Source organism: Perca fluviatilis, chromosome 4 (genome assembly GCF_010015445.1).
Source record: "Perca fluviatilis chromosome 4, GENO_Pfluv_1.0, whole genome shotgun sequence".
Taxonomy (NCBI): domain Eukaryota; kingdom Metazoa; phylum Chordata; class Actinopteri; order Perciformes; family Percidae; genus Perca; species Perca fluviatilis.
In genome coordinates, this window is record NC_053115.1 from 33,205,428 (window position 1) to 33,225,154 (window position 19,727).

At 40.1% G+C, this 19,727-nt stretch overlaps 1 protein-coding gene across 2 annotated transcripts in view; it reads right to left on the bottom strand.

Moving 5' to 3' along the window:
* The window catches only part of LOC120557803 (polymeric immunoglobulin receptor-like), a 32,505-nt gene extending 14,674 nt beyond the window's left edge, over positions 1 to 17,831 (bottom strand). Inside the window, exons 1-8 of one of the 2 annotated variants that reach the window (XM_039798425.1) lie at positions 17,721 to 17,831; positions 8,608 to 8,907; positions 8,040 to 8,348; positions 7,605 to 7,916; positions 6,854 to 6,877; positions 6,650 to 6,736; positions 6,000 to 6,046; positions 5,207 to 5,859 (exon numbers count right to left, since the gene is read on the bottom strand). In XM_039798425.1, the coding sequence (XP_039654359.1) occupies positions 5,581 to 5,859; positions 6,000 to 6,046; positions 6,650 to 6,736; positions 6,854 to 6,877; positions 7,605 to 7,916; positions 8,040 to 8,348; positions 8,608 to 8,907; positions 17,721 to 17,763 (1,401 nt within the window). In that variant the 5' untranslated portion in view covers positions 17,764 to 17,831 and the 3' untranslated portion in view covers positions 5,207 to 5,580. Of the gene's footprint in view, positions 5,860 to 5,999; positions 6,047 to 6,649; positions 6,737 to 6,853; positions 6,878 to 7,604; positions 7,917 to 8,039; positions 8,349 to 8,607; positions 8,908 to 17,720 lie in introns of those variants that run through there. The other variant, XM_039798426.1, reaches the window with a different exon arrangement.
* Between the last annotated feature and the right edge of the window lie 1,896 nt (positions 17,832 to 19,727).

Sequence of the window (19,727 nt, forward strand, 5' to 3'; positions counted from 1 at the left end):
TTACCAATTGTTTCCCCTCATTCTGTTTTCTTTCCTTCTCCTGTCTTTCCTTTCTTTTTGGTAGCATGATTTGGCTTTCTTTGAGAAAAGACATTTCTACAGCAGAAGTTTGCGCTCCACCAGACGCTCTCAACTGATTAGACCTGTTCGAGTTGTGATTCACTCGGATCTTTAACCCGAGTCTTTAAATTGACTCACAAATCACGAGTCTTTAGCATCATTAACCCGGTTCAGTTGAGTCCTACTACAATTCAATCTAACATGATAACAGCGGCACACACAAACCTCTTGCAACATTAGCTTCTACTATTCCTAGCCATCTTAGCTGCAAAAAGCTTTATAATTTACAATTTCGTAGTTAACAGCAACTCCACAAGTCAACTCAAGCCTGAGTGAGCAGAGAGACAGTCCCGACCCGCAAACTCAGAGCCGGAAGCTCGCAGACCGTGGGATTCACTCGTGAACTCACAAGCCCTCGATGACTCGTGAGTTGTTGGTGATTCATGAGTTGTTGATGACTCGTGAGTTCTCGCGGGAGTCAGTAAATCCCGCGAATCAACTGAATCAGCCGGCTACGTTGTCATGAGTGGATCTGATTCAGATGAGCGAGCAGCGAGCGAGTGCAGCTTCTCCTCGAGCTCAGGGTAAAGCAAATCAACAACAAAATTCTTTCACTTCTGAAATAACATACAATGTTCTGCACGGAGCCTAGCTAGGCCTACTGTAGGTTTGGTGTATAAATGTAGTATATTAAAATGCAATTAGGTCGAGCAGACAGTGCGAAACATTATAAGCTCGCCTCGCCGACAACTCATGTTTTTTTTTTTTTTACTTCACAAAACTTTATTATTCAAATACAGATGCACATACACATTTTAAACATTAAATGCATACAGTGCATACATGAAAAAGGGGCGCATGGAATTTACATTAAAGAGATTTTAAGTCATTGTAAATGTTCAGAGTCCAGATGGCTTTCTTATTTGTCAGTCCTATTAAAGTTAAAAAATATTATTCCATGTCATTTTTAAATGAATATTCGGTTTTCTTTCAGACCATTTATATTTATGGATATTTTTTTCAAATAAAATTAAAAGATTCTAAATGAAAACATGGCATTTTATCCAAATCAAAAGCTCGCCTTGGATGTAGCATACAATACTGACTCAAGTGACTCGCACAACCCAGATCAGTTTAGTGAGTGACTCAGAATAACCTGAATCCTAAAAAGGAATCGAGTTAGCCAGGCCTACAACTGATCTAGCTAACGTAATGCGTGCAGGTGGACTAAACCATTTGGCACATTAGCAAGGGGGGGGGCGGGATGAGACCTTTTTGTATACAAAATAGTCAGTCAATCAACCAAGTTATTCTGCCAGTACACTAACTTTACATTTCATCTGATATGCATTATGAAATGTTATTAGGAAATAAAAATATCCAGGTAAAATAAAATATATTCCAGACTTTTCAAGGGCCCTTTCTCCCCTTGGGCCCTGGTAATCAGTATTGGTTTTACCCCCGGTCCGATGCCCCTGGTGTCTGTGCCGCTGCTCGTCTTTATCCAGAGAGAGCGAACACTAAGCGACGCACAGGTCTGCTTCAGAGCTCCTTTTATCGTGATATATTAATTACTGCTCAACCTCTCCCGCTGTTTTTCCTTTTGGTTAGATTCTACATCAGATTAAACAGCACAAACCAAAAATACAGACCACTGTACAATCTGCAGTGTTATTTTTCTGGCAAAATAATATTTCAACTTACCTCAATTTGTGAATGTCTGATAGAAGTTCTCCTTGAAGTCACAGCTAGCAGCAGTGCTTTACGAATGGACTGCTAACGTTTTGATCGCGAAACAAGGCCTTTGCATACAGGCCCCTTATAGATGTCCTAAGAACTGCCTGACCAAATAACAATTACATACAGTAAAATTCGTAAATTGAGAGAATTAACAAACGTTAACTGCTCCGCTGGCTTCATTATGAATGAGCCTAATTAGGTGTTGTGTGCATAACAGGCGGAAAGAGTACTGAAAATCTGTACTCAAGTACAAATTCTGTTACATTCCTAAAATATTACTCTGTTACAAGTAAAAGTACTGGTGTTAGAGAAATACTCAAGTAAAAGTACAATTTGTAAAAAAAAAAATAAAAATAAAAAAACACTACTCAGAGTATTAGTTACTTTTAACCACAGTCACTTCTCCAGACTAGGGCTGGATGTGTGTTTTCCTTTACCAAAACTTAAAATGCCAACAATCTATTAATCATTAATAATTGATTAGATACAAAACAAGTGTTTTTGCCTAATTATTTTCTCAAACAGATCTACTGTACCTTTTACAGCCAAGACATCAGTCATTGTTGGTGTATGAGCTACACCTTGATAGAAACACATGCTACTCCTTGGTCCAAGGACATCTAACAACACAGAAGTGGAAGACAGATTGATGATGAGGCCTCCTGCAAGTCCTTTTCTAACAAATATTGAATTACAATTTCCTAAGAGGTAATAAATGCATCATATTCATGTCCATAAAGGGACTAGCTGTCTGTGAGCTATTTGGCCTCATCTTCAAAAATGAAGTACCGTAAAACTTCGAATAGGATCCCGGAGTTTTATTTGATCAAATAGACCATTGGGACAGGCATCTATGGGATGTGGATAACCGTATTGGGTTATTTGTAGTGATGCTTGACATTGATTTTGTACCGATATCCGATATACCAATATTGTCCAATGCTTAATTTCCGATACCAATATTAGCCGATACCGAAACATATGATCGTTTATAGGCTTACTGCCCACTGTTCCATGACTCCCTTGATACTGGGGATTTTAATGTTTTGAAGGACTAGCCAGCAACTGGTAGGCTAACTGGGGTGCGGTGCTTACTACCCCTTCGAGAGAAGATGCCAACTGAACATTTCTTTGACTGAGGTAAACTGAAAACAAATAGCCACACAAGAACAAAAATTCAACTCATTCCACTCATTGGGGCTTAGATCTGCCCTGCTCAAGAATTTATTTACTCTACAAACCCTGTGTGTATGCTGGTTGGCCAAAAACCTACAGCAACACCCAAATTTTGTCTGCATTCACTTTGAGAGGAAACAAGCTTTCCAATAAGGTATAAAATGACATACTTTAGTCATTTTAAACCATTTCAAAAACCGATACTGATATTTACCGATATTGAATTTTAAAGCCAATATCGGCCGATAATATCGAGCATAGTTATTTTTCTAAATATGGGTTTCTGCCCCAAGGGACAGGCGTCTGGGACTGGGCTATTATTTGAAGTGTTACGGTAGGCCTGCAACCTTTCTGAGAGTCCACTAATCAGCATAATTCAACACAGCGTAAACTTTGACCTATTTTGATGTTTTTTACATTTTTGGGAAGTTAAATTTTTCATTTTCTGCACGACTAACAAAAATGACTGATGGATTGTTTTGGCAAAAGATCTACATGTATGCAATGTTTGTTCTTTGGTGACTAGCGTGACTTGAAATGTATTGAGTTACAATTACTCAATCTCAACATGCTTGATTAGCCTAAATGTAGAGTTACTACAAGTTACTAAAAATTGTACAGTAATTAATTACATAACTCAATAGGCCTACATAGTTACTTTGCGCCTCTGCCATGCAAGACCCATATATGTGTTCCCAGATCAAACCCATGCCCACTCGGCACATAAAAATGCCATGCAAAACACATATGTGCATTCCCAGTTCAAAGCCATGCCCACTCGGCCCATAAATGTGCCATGCAGGACCCATATATGTGTTCCCAGTTCAAACCCATGGCCACTTGGCCCATAAAAATGCCATGCAGGACCCATATATGTGTTCCCAGTTCAAACCCATGGCCACTTGGCCCATAAAAATGCCATGCAGGACCCATATATGTGTTCCCTGATCAAACCCATGCCCACTCGGCCCATAAAACTTCTATGCAGGATCCATATATGCATTCCCAGTTCAAACCCATGCCCACTCAGTCCATAAATGTGCCATGCAGGACCCATATATGTGTTCCCAGTTCAAACCCATGGCCACTTGGCCCATAAAAATTCTATGCAGGACCCATATATGTGTTCTCAGTTCAAACCCATGCCCACTCGGCCCATAAATGTGCCATGCAGGACCCATATATGTGTTCCCAGTTCAAACCCATGGACACTTGGCCCATAAAAATGCCATGCAGGACCCATATATGCGTTCCCAGTTCAAACCCATGGCCACTTGGACCATAAAAATGCCATGCAGGACCCATATATGTGTTCCCAGTTCAAACCCATGCCCACTTGGACCATAAATATGCCATTCAAGACCCATATATGTGTTCCCAGATCAAACCCATTCCCACTTGGCCCATAAATATGCTATGCAGGACCCATATGTGTGTTCTCAGTTCAAACCCATGCCCAATTGGCCCATGCCTGTCCCTCATGGGGCCCATGTAATCAGCTCATATGGGCTTCCTATGTGGGACTCATACTACAAAACCTACATGGGACCCGCTGATTTCACCCAGCCAAAGCCCATGCCCACACAGTAACCATGGAACCCGTACTTAACCCATCTGGGCCCCACATGTCATTGCTGGCTGGGCTCTGTTTATGCTTCTAAAATCATAGAAGTGGTTAGCATTGTGAGACTGTCCTCATCTCGCGAGCTCCAGTTTTCTACTCGCAGATCAGTCTGGCATCTTGAGACAGAGAAAATTTGGAGCCGTTCGCCAAACGACCGACCAATCAGCATTGGTTTTGAGGCGGGTTCAGGTGTGACGCAACGAGAAGCGTCTATCACCAACATAGGTGGTGATAGACAGATGGTTTATCCAATCAGCTAACAACTATTTTAAGACAGCGGTAGGCTCTAATTCTATTAGGCGCTCGCTAATGCTTTTTTTCTTGGATCCTTCTTTTGGAATATGGACCGGGTACCTGAAATGGTGCCTTTTATTTGTAAATTCTCGTTACACAAACGGCAAATATCCTTTACCGACATATTGCTTGCTTGCTGAGCTAACGAGCTATGCTTTGTCTGCAGCAGCAGGGGTAGCCTGGCTTGTGGTTGTATTTTCATACGCTTCGTTGATCTGATTGGTTGATTTGGCCCATCTATCACCAACATAGACAGATGGTGTATCCAATCAGCTAACCAGTATTTTCGCCCCTTCCAAAAAGTTCTCAAACGGAAAGTTCCCAGATGGATATGCCGAGCAAATGCGAAGCAATCTATCTGGCGGAGTCAGGTTAAGAAGTGGTACCATTTGTGATGACTTTCTTGTTAATCCAACTGTCCTGGATTAACTCTTCTTATTATTAATGAATATAGATCAGAGGTGTTGATTGAGTTGTGTGGTCCTTATTGAGGTGGTAGTTGGACATGTTGTATTGAACTGTAGTGCTGGTTAGAGGGCTGGTAACTTTGTGTATATCAGTGAAGCCCTGTGACTAAACCTTGAATCAAACAAAGTGAACAATGTCATGAATCCTGAATTCTGAAGCCTGGTGTGATCAAATAATGTCCCATTAAAAAACTGAAGTGAAGAGTGTCAGGACTGGTCTCAGTGCTGCTGTGGGTTGTTGACAGTAGAATAGAAAGGGTCTTCAGGAAGTCTGGATGGATGATTGACAGCAGAGTGGGTGGGACTATGGCCGCTGTCCCACACAGTAGAATATGTGTCACCACTAGCTTCTCCATAGCTGTTGGGAAAGTTGACCGTGGAGTAATGCTGCGAGGCAGAGGGGTTTGTGGGAGCGTTGGCTGTGACATAAATAGTGCTGAGTGCAGTTCCTGAGTCTGGCTTCTGGGGGCGCTCCTGTATCTCCTCATAGACACCATCCTTCCAGAGAACAAAGACAAACACAGGAGGAATAGTTCATATGTCATCCTAACATTAAATACTAACCAGAGTGGCAGAGGTTCTAGCATTCTAATGTTAGCATTTAGCTAGTATGGCTAGATAGACTTATGTACACTAACCTCATTGTTCTGTTCTCCATTTTTTGTGTCTTTTGAACGCTGAAATCCTGCAAAAAGAAAGAAAGAAATTAACAAGCAGAATCACGCGCTAATCTGTCTCATCACAGCAGGACCTACTGTACAACGGACACAGTTACACCTGTTGATGTTTGAGTCTGTTGTACTGCATAGAAATGAATAACATATTGTAGCTAGGGCTGAGTTAAAATAATCGATTTTCCGATTAAAATCGATCTTTGTTTGAGTGATTGGAAATCGATTCATGTTAACATTAACCTTGTGCATTATAAGAAAAGTTTGACGGTTGCTTCTTGCTTGCACAATTTACAGCATACATTTTCTGAGAACCTCTTTTTTTAATCCAAGCACTGAAATTTCCCTAACCTAATTAATATCAAATCAAACCGGAAATGTAATTGAATCGTGACCTTGTGAATCCGAAATCAAATCAATTTCGGTAAATAAGTGGCGATAGCCAGCCCTAAATAAAAGCTATACAAATATCAAATTTACAACCATGAAAAAGGTAGTCTGGACCTTTTTATTATTTTTATTTATTTATTGATTAATGGATTTGTTGAATCACCGCTTGCCAGCCCACCCAAAAAAGTGTGTATCCATGTACGTGTGTGTTCCAAGAAGTCTCTTACGTTTCCAGACGAGAACCAAAATGAGCAGCACCAGCAGCACAGCCACACAGACGACCCCAGATATGGTTCCAGGTAACGAGGAGGCCCCTGCAGGAGACACAACCACACAACTAAGAGACAACCAGCTTTATTTAAACACACACAACTCATCCAGAAGGGATTATGTGCTGCAGGAGGTTTCTGTCAACTAAAGTGCTTCCTCACCAGGACTTGATGTAGTTCGAGTCACTGAAAATAGATATATAATAGATTAGAGATATACAGTAGGAAAGTATAGAAAATAAGAACTGTAATTTCCCAAAACTTGGCAAAAAACAAACAAATTGTGCCATCATGAGCCTGGGACTTTAACTGACTTGTCATGTAACTATTACTTTTGGATGGATCAATTTAATTTTTTTTAAAGAAGATGATATAAATTGGATTAAAGTTGATGCCTGAAACTGTACAGGTCAACACTGCTTCCTAAAAACACAGTTATTTGTTAACATAACTTGCTAAGATGAACTATAAGATGATAAGTGTTCAGTGGTTATTGTTGCTTTTATTTTGATGCTGGTAAGCATTTCATTAAGGTGCTCATATTATGCTTTTTGGCTTTTCTCCTTTCCTTTATTGCGTTATATATATATATTTTTTTTCAGACATCACAATCGTTGCACAGTTAGTGACGCGTTTGTCCATCAACGGGCAGTGATTGGTCCACCAGAGAGGGTAGGCAGAGTTAACGCAACTCACTCTTCAACTTACTTGTGTGTGAAACGGCGTCGTTTTTTTTTCGGTCTCTTAATTACCACTTATCACCAAAAGGTGTCGCCAAAGAGAACAAAACAGAGATCTTTGGGGTTGTAACTTGAACCTGTCACAGGTGAACTTCACCATCCATCAATAAACTAACTACAATCTGAACTGGGGTCAGATTACATCCAAACCATACAATAATGTCACAACTCACCGACAGTCATCACAAGTTTGTGGAAGAATAGGTTGCTCTGTTTCGGGTCATTTCTTTCTGCTCCACACCAGTATGTCCCAGAGTCTTCTGTTGTTACGTTTCTCACTGTTATGGTGCTATTTATCCTTTCTTTGTCCTCCATCATAAAATACTTTCCAGTGTTACTCTGTTGCGTGCTTACTATCTGTTTACATATAGATGGATCTTCTCCTTTACAGATGAATTTTTTTATCGGAGTACCCTTTGGATATCCACACCAGTATGTGAGATTCTGTCCAACAGTTGGAGACCTAGTGAAGCTAGTAATAGTATCTGTAGACAGACAGAAAGACAGTGTTGCCTATCAGTAACTGTATTTAACATCAGATTTCAGAGACACCTTCATTATATGTGTGAGTAAATCAAACCTAAAAGTGTCCGATGTTTGTTTCTCACCATTAACCTCCAGTTGTATTTTTCTGAGTGCAGCTCTGTTACTTCCTTTATCTGTTTCCACTCCACACCAGTAGACCCCAGCATGCTGTGAGGACACATTACTGATGGACATGTTGAAGCTACTACTGGTCTCTGTGAGAGTGAAGGACCCGTTTGACTTCAGAGAAGATTTTGTTGATAAAATATCCTCACAGATTGAACCGTTCTCTTTGCAGAAAAACATGACTGTGGAGTTTCTTTTGTTACATGAGATGGTGGTTTTAGCTGTTCTGTACGCAGTTTGATTAAATGGTGTCTGGCAGCCGTTATCTGAAAATAAACAAGAAAGGTAAAACGTGTGAAATCTTTCCATCATGTTTAGTACTATGTGCTTCATGGCAAAATGATTTCCATTTTTGTAACTTGGTTCATCAGTAGATGATGACTAGAACAATAGGAGTACTGTATGTCTAAGTGTGCATGTCTGATACCTTAGTTATCTTAGGGTGTAGTTACTCTTTAACACAGTTACAAAATGCTTTAACAAAGGACATGAGAGACAGTGATAAAAAGAGGCAGCATTTCTTACCAACTCTCAAGTCCACTTTATCACTTTCAGATTTTCCTTCAAATTTAAATGTACACTTGTACTTCCCAGAGTCCCCATGTTGATGTGGTTTGATGACCACTCTGAGCTTTCTATTTGCTGCATCATAGTAAACAGAAAATCTGCCCTCGGTCTGCCACTCATTCTTTCGAGTACTTCGTATGATTGTTTGGCTGTTCTTAACTACATCAACACTTTGATATTGATGAGTTGGGTTATGCTGGCAGATGAATTCCACCCATCCATCTGTGCATCCCTTCACTTCAGATGAGGCCTCCCAGCCTGTAGATCAGAGAGAAAAGTTCACATCATGTCAGATTCTGAAACAATCTCAGAACTGCAGTCTGAATATGATCTCTATCAACAAAACATACACAGTCTGTCTGGAACATGATCAGAAACACACACTCAGGATTAATCAGATCACAGATTAGTCATGTTAATCTCTTTTATTGTATATTTTCTGAAAAAGCCTCTGCTTTTTTTCTCTACACTGTTTTTAGACTTTATTGTTGTTGCAATTACTGGAGTTATGGAGCAGTGCAGGGCTGAATGGCGATACACGATATATAGCTCTGTATTTTTTTATAGAGTGGGCTAAATGTTCAGTTTTAAGTCAAAGCCACTTTTCACAAGCTCTTTTATTAAAACAGATTGTGATTAAAATAAAATGCAAAGACAGGGTTTCCTTTACCAGTTTGAAAATATACAGCTGCAACACATGTAAATGTAAGTTATGTAAAATAAATAGCCTAGGATGTATAAAAAAATTTAATAAAAATGATATATATATATATATATATATATATATATATATATACAGTGCCTTGCGAAAGTATTCGGCCCCCTTGAACGTTTCGACCTTTTGCCACATTTCAGGCCTCAAACATAAAGATATAAAACTGTAATTTTTTGTGAAGAATCAACAACAAGTGGGACACAATCATGAAGTGGAACGAAATTCATTGGCTATTTCAAACCTTTTTAACAAATAAAAAACTGAAAAAGTGGGCGTGCAAAATTATTCAGCCCCTTTACTTTCAGTGCAGCAAACTCTCTCCAGAAGTTCAGTGAGGATCTCTGAATGATCCAATGTTGACCTAAATGACTAATGATGATAAATAGAATCCAGCTGTGTGTAATCAAGTCTCCGTATAAATGCACCTGCTCTGTGATAGTCTCAGAGGTCCGTGTAAAGCGCAGAGAGCATCATGAAGAACAAGGAACACACCAGGCAGGTCCGAGATGCTGTTGTGGAGAAGTTTAATGTTTATGTTTGGCGTAAAAGCAACACAGCTCATCACCCTGAACACACCATCCCCACTGTCAAACATGGTGGTGGCAGCATCATGGTTTGGGCCTGCTTTTCTTCAGCAGGGACAGGGAAGATGGTTAAAATTGATGGGAAGATGGATGGAGCCAAATACAGGACCATTCTGGAAGAAAACCTGATGGAGTCTGCAAAAGACCTGAGACTGGGACGGAGATTTGTCTTCCAACAAGACAATGATCCAAAACATAAAGCAAAATCTACAATGGAATGGTTCACAAATAAACATATCCAGGTGTTAGAATGGCCAAGTCAAAGTCCAGACCTGAATCCAATCGAGAATCTGTGGAAAGAACTGAAAACTGCTGTTCACAAACGCTCTCCATCCAACCTCACTGAGCTCGAGCTGTTTTGCAAGGAGGAATGGGCAAAAATGTCAGTCTCTCGATGTGCAAAACTGATAGAGACATACCCCAAGCGACTTACAGCTGTAATCGCAGCAAAAGGTGGCGCTACAAAGTATTAACTTAAGGGGGCTGAATAATTTTGCACGCCCAATATTTCAGTTTTTTATTTGTTTAAAAGGTTTGAAATATCCAATAAATTTCGTTCCACTTCATGATTGTGTCCCACTTGTTGTTGATTCTTCACAAAAAATTACAGTTTTATATCTTTATGTTTGAGGCCTGAAATGTGGCAAAAGGTCGAAAAGTTCAAGGGGGCCGAATACTTTCGCAAGGCACTGTATATATATATATCTGAGAAAGCTCCTGCACTTGTTTTCAACAACAATAACAGACTGATTAAAAAAGAAAGAGGACGCCCGGATAGCTCAGTTGGTAAATATAGAGGTTTGACTCTGACCTGCGGCCCTTTCCTACATGTCACTCTCTCTCTCCCCTTTCATGTCTTCAGCTTTCCTATCAAAATAAAGGCCGAAATCTTAAAAAAAACAACAACAACCGAATAGGGCTGCTTGATTATGGAAAAAATAATAATCACGATTATTTTGGTCAATATTGAAATCACGATTATTTGACACGATTACTCATTAACATTTGGCTATACTGGATAGTGTCCAGAGTATAATCTGTTAGTGTCCTTTATCTCACAGAAAGATCAGAATAAAATCTGTTTTACTACTGTTACACATATCACACATAACGCTACATAGCTAATGAACAGTTCCACAGATATAACACAATGTGCATCTCACATCACATGTTCACTCACTAGGACTACTACTACTGTCATTATAGGGTATGGCTGCATAGTAAAAAGAGAACTCCCGTCTCATGCCCTCCCGTTCATAGACTGTATATTAAATTCATATTATTATTATTAATAATAACATAATATAATATATTAGTAATACACAGTCTATGCTCCCGTCTCATGCTCTCCCGGCTGGTCCGCTCTTCTTCCTTTGGTGTTTTGGATGTTTTTGAACTAAACAGTACGGCAATCATGCTAATGAATACAATAACTTTTTCAGCAGATGTCTTACTTACAACATGATGGAGCAAGCAAAGCAGTTTTGTGTTTATGTGCGGGCAGGATTTATTCAGTTTGATAAATCCCACGGTAAATTGGCTGGTTTACTATTACAGGGAGGGACTATAAATCCTGTCTGTTTTTTTGTATTTCAAGAGCAAATTGCTCCACTATATGAATACAGATTGATCACTTATTTTGTTTGTATCATCACAATATTACATTTGCGGAGGCCTACACTTCAGTGATGCGCCTTTGGATCTGGAAATTAAACCCTGCATATAGGTGCCGATACCGTGGGTGCTCCGGAGCTTGAGCACCCATGGAAAATACTGAGCACCCACGTGTGCCAGACTGCCAGTTCATTTTTACGTTCATTTAAAATTAAACATTGCAGGTGGTGCTAAGGAGCGTCTGTCATGTGATTGGTTATGTCGGTGGCATTGATTTATAATTTCCCACGAAGCTGATTGTGGTTATACGTGTCAGTTAAAGGAATATTTCACTGTTGGAAAGATGAATATATATTTAAATTGGGTCACTTATGTAGTAGAAATGTGAATTTTATTAGAAATTGGTGGCTTCTAGGCCGAGAAAAGCCAGAAAATGTGTTTTTGGCTCATGTGGATGAAAGACACCAAATCCCAGAATGCACTTGCTTCGCTGCTTTAGCGTCTACTCCCAAGCCACGCCTACTCTTTACAGACAGACAGTGAGACGATCAACTCAACAAGTATGTTTTATTGTCATTTCAACCATATACACGAAAAAAAGTTTCACCGTGGCTCAAGTGGTGTTACACATTTAAAACATATACTTTTTTTGCCACAGCTGATACATTATCCGGACTTCTTTCAGCGGATTGATTGATAGCTCCAGAGTGAACAGAACTGTGTCCATGGCAACGCTCTGCTATGCATGGCAACAGTGTGTTGTCCTTAGCAGCGGTCTGTTATCAAGAAATAACAGACCGCATTCTACATTAGAATTCAACCAGCTATGTGTTAGCCATAAAAGAAGGCTAACACATAGCTACTAGCATTAGCTCTTGCTGGGCTGTGGTATAAACATCGAGTATAAACACAGCTGTACATTTGCGTGGGATGCAGCTAGAATGGTCGGCATTTTACAGTCACAAACTCCACCAGCAGTTAGCAGTTAGTTGGATACAAATCACCCCATTTCTGCAACAGGCAGTCCGGGGTAACACAGCCCACCTCCACTAGCTAGTCTTACCCGGTGACCGAGCAGCAGGCTGGATTGTCCACAGCAATATTTCCACAACAACAAAAACACAGCAGTCTCTGAACTCAGGTTGGGAGTTTCGTTGAAGTTGGATGTAGTCCAGTTTGTTTAATGAGCAGACACTTGCAATCAGGATTGGTGGAATAGGGGGCTGGCTAGCGTTAGTGTGTGGAGTATTGCGTCTGTAATAAAGTGTCCTGCATATTCTCCGATGTGTTCCAATGTATCCCAGTGGTACACGTGTGCGGTAGTTTGAATGCACATAATTGTTATTCTAAAATTTCCGCCAGGATGAACAGTTTCTGCTCCTGCTGAGAAGCTAAGCGAGGATTCAAGATGGCTGACACTCGTTTTTTCCTCGGCAATCTCTGGAAAAAGCCGACAGTCCAACCCCCTATGGGCTATGCGGAAGTGGCTCCTAATACTGGCTTTTGCCTCTGGGCAAAAAAGCCTCAGATGACGCACAAATCGTCATTTTGCGTCATCTGAGGCTTTTTTCCAGACCCACAATACAGAGATCTCCCCTCTCAGGGGAACATGAGGGAGGGAAGCACGGTCATTCAAAAATACTACAGAGTTTCTACTGATACAAAGCTTAATGCTAAATCGGTGAAGTGTCCCTTTAAACATTTCATATCCAATCCTGTCTGTATATGTGAGAAGTGGCGCTGTCCGGAGTTGAAAGATATCCTACCTTACGGCTTTATTATGGTGTCTGTGTCAGCCGCTGTCCATTTCCTAAGGTTCTGAGATGCAAACATTTTTGACTACTTTTTTCTTCTAAAAAGCACCCACGGAGGAATAACATAAATCGGCGCCGATGCTCCCATGTAATATGGCTTAAACAAAGTTCAACGTTAAACGCTGATGCAGTTTTAAATGTTTTATTACCACGAGTTTACAGACACGTCTCTGCTGATTGAGTATCACCTGTGACTTGAGCCGAGACACACCCAACAAATGAGATAAAACATATCTCAAATAGAGCTGTAATCGGGCCTTAAAAGTACGGCCCGAAAAGGCCCGAGCCCGACAGAGTTCGGCCCGAGCCCGACCCGTACATTTTGATTGACAGCTTTTTAAAAGCCCGAACCCGTTTACAGCCCGACTGTAAAGGCCGTCTATCAGCATCATTAGAGTGTCGGACACGCGTCCGCGGTGAACGGGCACACGCACCACTTGCGGCGGAGAGAAAGGAAAAAAAAAAAAAAGAAAAGAAAAAAAAACTGCGCCGCACGCACACAGCTCCTTTGTCTTTCGTAAAAAATTTGTCATTTATACATGTTTTAACATCATTTATTCATGAATAACGGAGGCTATAGGCCACTTGGAAGTTGGAACATAGAAATTAATTAAGTCCTCCAGAGACCAGCCTCCGTTTCACCTCCTCAGGATCCATTTTCACGCTAATCGAAACGCATCAGCTGACCGCTCATATACCATGCAGCCCGAAGCGCAAGCCCGAGCCTGGCCCGAGCCCGTGAAAAATAATAGAAATTAAGCCCGAACCCGACCGAACCCGTCGGGTCCCATCAGGTCCCATCAGGTTCGGGCAAAGCTCTTCAGCTCTAATCTCAAACATAGACTAAATATTTACAGTCTATGATCTCACCGTTGCACACCGTTCTGAGATTGAACGTCTCTCTCTCTCTCTCTCTCTCCATCCCTGACCCGTGGAGTCAAAAATCCAGCTGTTCAACTCAGCTGCTCCCTCTAGAGGTCTGGAGAACTTCCGTTGTGTAATCTGGATGCAGCGTTTTTTTGTTGCATTTGTTTTCGGGGTTTGTGTGCTTTTCTTTTTGCATTGTTTTTTATTCGCAGTGCGTTTGTGTATTTGGTTGTGTTGTGTGTATTTGCATCGCGTTTATGTATTTGGTTGTGTTGTGTGTATTTGCATCGCGTTTATGTATTTGGTTGTGTTGTGTGTATTTGCAGTGTGTTTGCTGAATGCTGTGCATGTGTTGTCAAATTAATGAAGTTGTTTTCTTAATTTGCTTGTGTTTTGTCTATTTGCATGTGTTTTCTGAAGTTGCAGGGCGTTTGCCCCTGTCAGCCACCTTACTGACTGGCTTTGGGAGGGGCGGATGTGCGCATGCGCGTGTCATTCAGAACACAAGACAAAATAAGCGTGTTCTTGCAAAACAAAACATGGCAAAATAATCGTTTTTTCTCGATTATACTATTTTGGTGATCGTTGGGAGCCAAAATTGAAATTGAAATTCAATAAATTGCACAGCCCTACAAACGAAAGACATAGCAGAGCTGCCAACTTTTCCCAAAACCTTGGAGTGAGATTTGGTGGGGCGAACCCAAATTTTGCTGCGTACAAAGCAAATTTCTTTGGCTCATTCAGCATCATTCCTGGCAGGGTTTAAATTGTGATTTTTTATGTGGGGGGCGTGTTCTCCCTAGTGGGGTCCGGGGGTATGCCCCCCCCGGGATAAAAAAAAAAATAAACCATTAAATGGCACTTTCTGGAGAGTTTTGTGCAAAGAAATGGAGAAATTGAGTCTTACATGATATGTGCAAAACTGCAAACTTTGCATTGTTGTAGTATCAACAGGTATTAGGGCATTTAGCATTTACATTACTGTTAATCAGTCATCACTTGATTACACATTGTATTACCTTGTTATGATATAAGAAGTAACATAATGTGCCACATGAAGAGACAGTGCAGCATATGACAGTAGCAACAGCTGAGAAGATTTGGGTCTGTGGTGACCAGGTCCACCTCACACAAACTTCCTTCTCCCATTCTCTCTCTTTACTACTACTACAACACACACACACACACACACACACACACACACACTAGTGGTTCTCAGTGTTGGGACCAGGGACCCAAAATTAAATTAACCAAAGGGATCTACTAGGACCACTGGAATTCTAAAGAATGAAAATCACTGATTTACATACATTCTAATCCTTTAAAACTAAATAAATAGAAATAACCATTTTTTGGACATCAGGGGGACTGGTGGCCAAAGACCAAATCTCATTAGATTAGGCAGTGAGGGAAATTCATTCTTCAATCAAGCTCTTTCAGAAGGCCAAGGTCCAGTAGAAAATAGGCTGAAAAATACCAACAGCAAGACAAAAAAGACACAGCATGGCTCATTTTGTGCATGTGTTATAGCACAGCCTTTCTCAAACTTTTTTTGTGCCAAGGCCCAGTAATGTTTGGCCCTCATCTTCTGTGCCCATGCGTCCATTTTATGAAACATTTAATGAATTATTTAAAGTTACATTTAGAGATGTTAGAGAAGCACAATACTGACCCAAAGTTGTGAGGAGACATATAATTTTGAGCATTTTTATGTATTCTACCCTTTTCTACATCAATTTATGCTGGAAACAATTGAAAATATTGAAAAAGGCATTCTGTAGTACTTTCAACTATTCTCTAGTCAAGTAGATCAACTTTTTCTAATTTAACGTCATCTCTCTGAGTCAACAATTTACTCTTCCCTCCTCTTTTGCGTCTTTTGTTGGGGAAGTAAATCTCTTTAAATGTGCATGTGGCACTTGTTCATGTGAATCATACATTAATTCATTTTAATTAATTTATAAACCCCTGGACTTCAATAGCTCAGATGTGTTACATCAGATTTCTGCTCATGTTTACAACTTTGTGCACATTCAAAATATAACTCCTCCCATCTGTGTTCTCCAAAATTTGGAGAGTTGTAATATAGTCTGCTGTGCATGTTATTGCTCTGCTGATATGGTATCCATTCCACAGTTTGCAGCCAGCTAGCAGGATAGCATTGAGGCTAGCCAACATGTCCGCTGTGTGGAAATACTTTACACTGGAAACACCGCAGAGTAGAGACAGCAAAATGCAATGTTTGCAAAGCCGTAATTCAGAGAGGCTACAGTTTATTGGAAAATAGTGTTGGGCACACTGACTTTGATGAATTTACTGTTTATCAGACCCCAGATGAGACAACAAGCTAACGTTAGCGAACGCTGCAGTGACGGTCTCTCTGCCTCTTTCTCCCGTTGCAGGAGAACGCTGTATTCCTCCGACACGCTGTATTAACGTTACAGTTTTTAAACAGTTTTCCAGGTTAGTTGGGGTGCATACCGCTCAAAACCAACATGAAAAACGGAGCTACTACTCTACGGTACCGTCTATTTGCTGGATGGTTTCAAGGTAACGGTCGGCAGCTAACTTTAGCAGATAAGCCCGTACACTGACGTCCAATTCACCCCCGGCCCCCAGCTGAAAAAAATTCTGGAGGAAACACTGCCAGGCAGAAAACGTGAAAGCTAAAGGGATTACCGTGAATGTGTGTGTGTGTGTGTGTGTGTGTGTGTGTGTGTGTGATGTTTACAGTTATTGCACTTTTCTTATATTTCAGATATTTGACTTTTTAAAACCTTGATTTGTTGATGCTACAATTTATACATGTAGTCTAGCCAGTCTTTTATGTAATATTGGAAATAAATCTTTAATTCCAGTTTGTGATGGAAAAGAGTTTTAATGTGGGCATGTGTTAAGTTCTGCCAGTTTATTATGTTAAGGTTTTTGTCAAGGTACTTGATTTGTGCTGTTCAGATGCACACTGTTTTATTGATAGTCTGTGTGTAAGATGTTTACACTTATTGCACTTTTCTTATATTTCAAGGGAATTTAATAAATATTGAAACAACAATCAATATGAAACCCTTACAGTTGCATATTTGTTTTCAGAATGGGATTTTTCCTGTTAATAGGATTTCCTGTTTTTCTGGCTTCCTTTTCTGACCTTATACTTACCTCAAGTTGCCTTATGGGACATACATGCATACATACGTACATATCATACTTGCCTGTTGAGAAGAGTTTATTTCAGCATCATATAAAATCAACAATAATGATAATAATAATATAGCATTTGCGACCAAATTGGTCGCACTCCAGAGCCCTGGTATAGTACAGTAGTACAGTAGCAGTACAGAATGTTACTGTAGGATTTCTACATTCATTTAGTAAAGCACATTAACACGAAACAATTCGCTCAAACTGAACCACAGAACATATTTAAAAACTTTTTCATTTTAATGATTGTATCTATCAGTGAGGAGGTATTAGTTGTACCTGTTATCATCAGTGAGAGGATGAGTAGAAGAAAGCTCTTCATTATGTTGCTGTTGGATAATGAGATTATTAAACTCCAGCTGGTTATTTCACTTCTGTCTGATCGCTGCGTCTCTACAGTTGGTCGCTCTCAAGAGTTGGGTTTCCTGAATTTCTGTCATAATATGTTACTTAAAAACGTCTTGCCTTGCCTTTCTGTTTATCCTTCCCCTTTTTTTTTCTTCACAATTAGAACTTTAAAAAAAAAAAAAAAAAAAAAAAAAATACACTTTGTCATGAACAACCCTCTCACTTACAAATAACAAGCGGGGTTTCTACCGTGCAATGTGTACGCGAAAGTGAAATTCTACGTGCATTACATTCCAATTGAAGTCATGGGGACCGGTGCGTTTTATATGCACGCAGCTCGCGTCACCACGTTGTGTGTTATCGCAAGAACAGCATCACACACAAAAACATAGATATGGTTGGGTTTAGAGAAAGAATGCAGGGAAAGGCTTTAATAACACAAGAAAATCACAAAAACACACTAATAAACGGTTGGGTTTAGGGAAGAAACATTGGGGAAGGCTTAACAAAAAAACACTACAAAGTCGCAAAAACGCGCCACATAAACACGCTAATAAACGGCCTAAAATCGCCTGTGTTTTACCCATCCACCACCCCAACCAACCTCCTTACGCGGGCCCACGTCCCTTCATACTATAAACGCAGTGGTTTCCATTACTGTAATTGGAGCGCTCCGCGTATCTGCTGTACGCACAATTTCAATTTCGCGTACACATTGCACGTATTTCACAGGTAGAAACCCGTGGTATTTGTACGCTTTTCAGTGAGACTGGGCTGATTAGAAAGTCCCTGACATAAACTCCACAATACGCCACAAATAGTAGAATAGTGGTATAACAGAATACCTCACCATCATTCATTATTTGGCTTTGATTCAATAAGTAAATCATATCAACATCACTTCCTAAATGTAAGAACAACTGACTTGGAAAAAGTACAATGACGCAAGATATTTTATTAATCCATAAAGGAGGAGTTGGGGGTTTCAGCAGTGTTAATGTCAGAAGATATCAGCCTTTTTATACCATTACCTGTTATAAACAACAACCTTCTTCGACCAAGCTAATGGGGACCCTAATAATTAAAATAAATGACTAGGAACATAAGTAGTAGTCATGATGGTACATCCCCCCCCACTGTCTACGAGTATTTGACAGCCTTGCATCATCAATCTCGCAAGCTATTATGAAGCCAACATGATGTGACACAATGAATTTCCTGCTAACAACACAACACCACAAGAACCTGCTGCTGATGGGGTGGTGTCTGTAATACTGTCACACAGCGGTCCATTATTTTACCTTCCTCAAGCCTCTGGTGATGTACTACGTGTTCTCCAGGTTCTTTCCAACAATGCAGTAGTGTATCATGTTTGGCATTTTCACATTTTGCGGTTAACACAAGCTTAAGAGATGTTCACATTAGGGTTGCACTATATTGACAAAATTTGATATTGCGATATTGATTATGAATATTGCGATATCGATATTCATTTCGATATTATTATAACATGTAAAATTACTAAAGTCACGGGAAAATGCATCAAAAATAGATTCATAACAAATCAAACAAGTTTTCTTACAACACAAGGTTTATTTCAACTGACGGTCATATTGGACTGGTCCAACATGAGTAACTAAATAAGGACCATGTGTACAGAACAGGTTTTACTGGTTGGACAGTATAAAATATATAAAGAGAACAGGACAAAACTTTTCTTTCGCTTTTCTCATTCGTTCTGTTTTGTTGTCTCTATCTATTTCTTCACTTACACTGTCACTCTGTCGAAATGTGCACACACGTCACCTGGTACACTCCATAGGGTTTGTCACGCAATGGACCCGTGCGCTTACGTGCACTAACGTGTGCAAGTGGCACGGTAACTGGCCAATGAGACATGATCATTACAGCGTTTCAAGTTAGCTCTAAATCAAACAC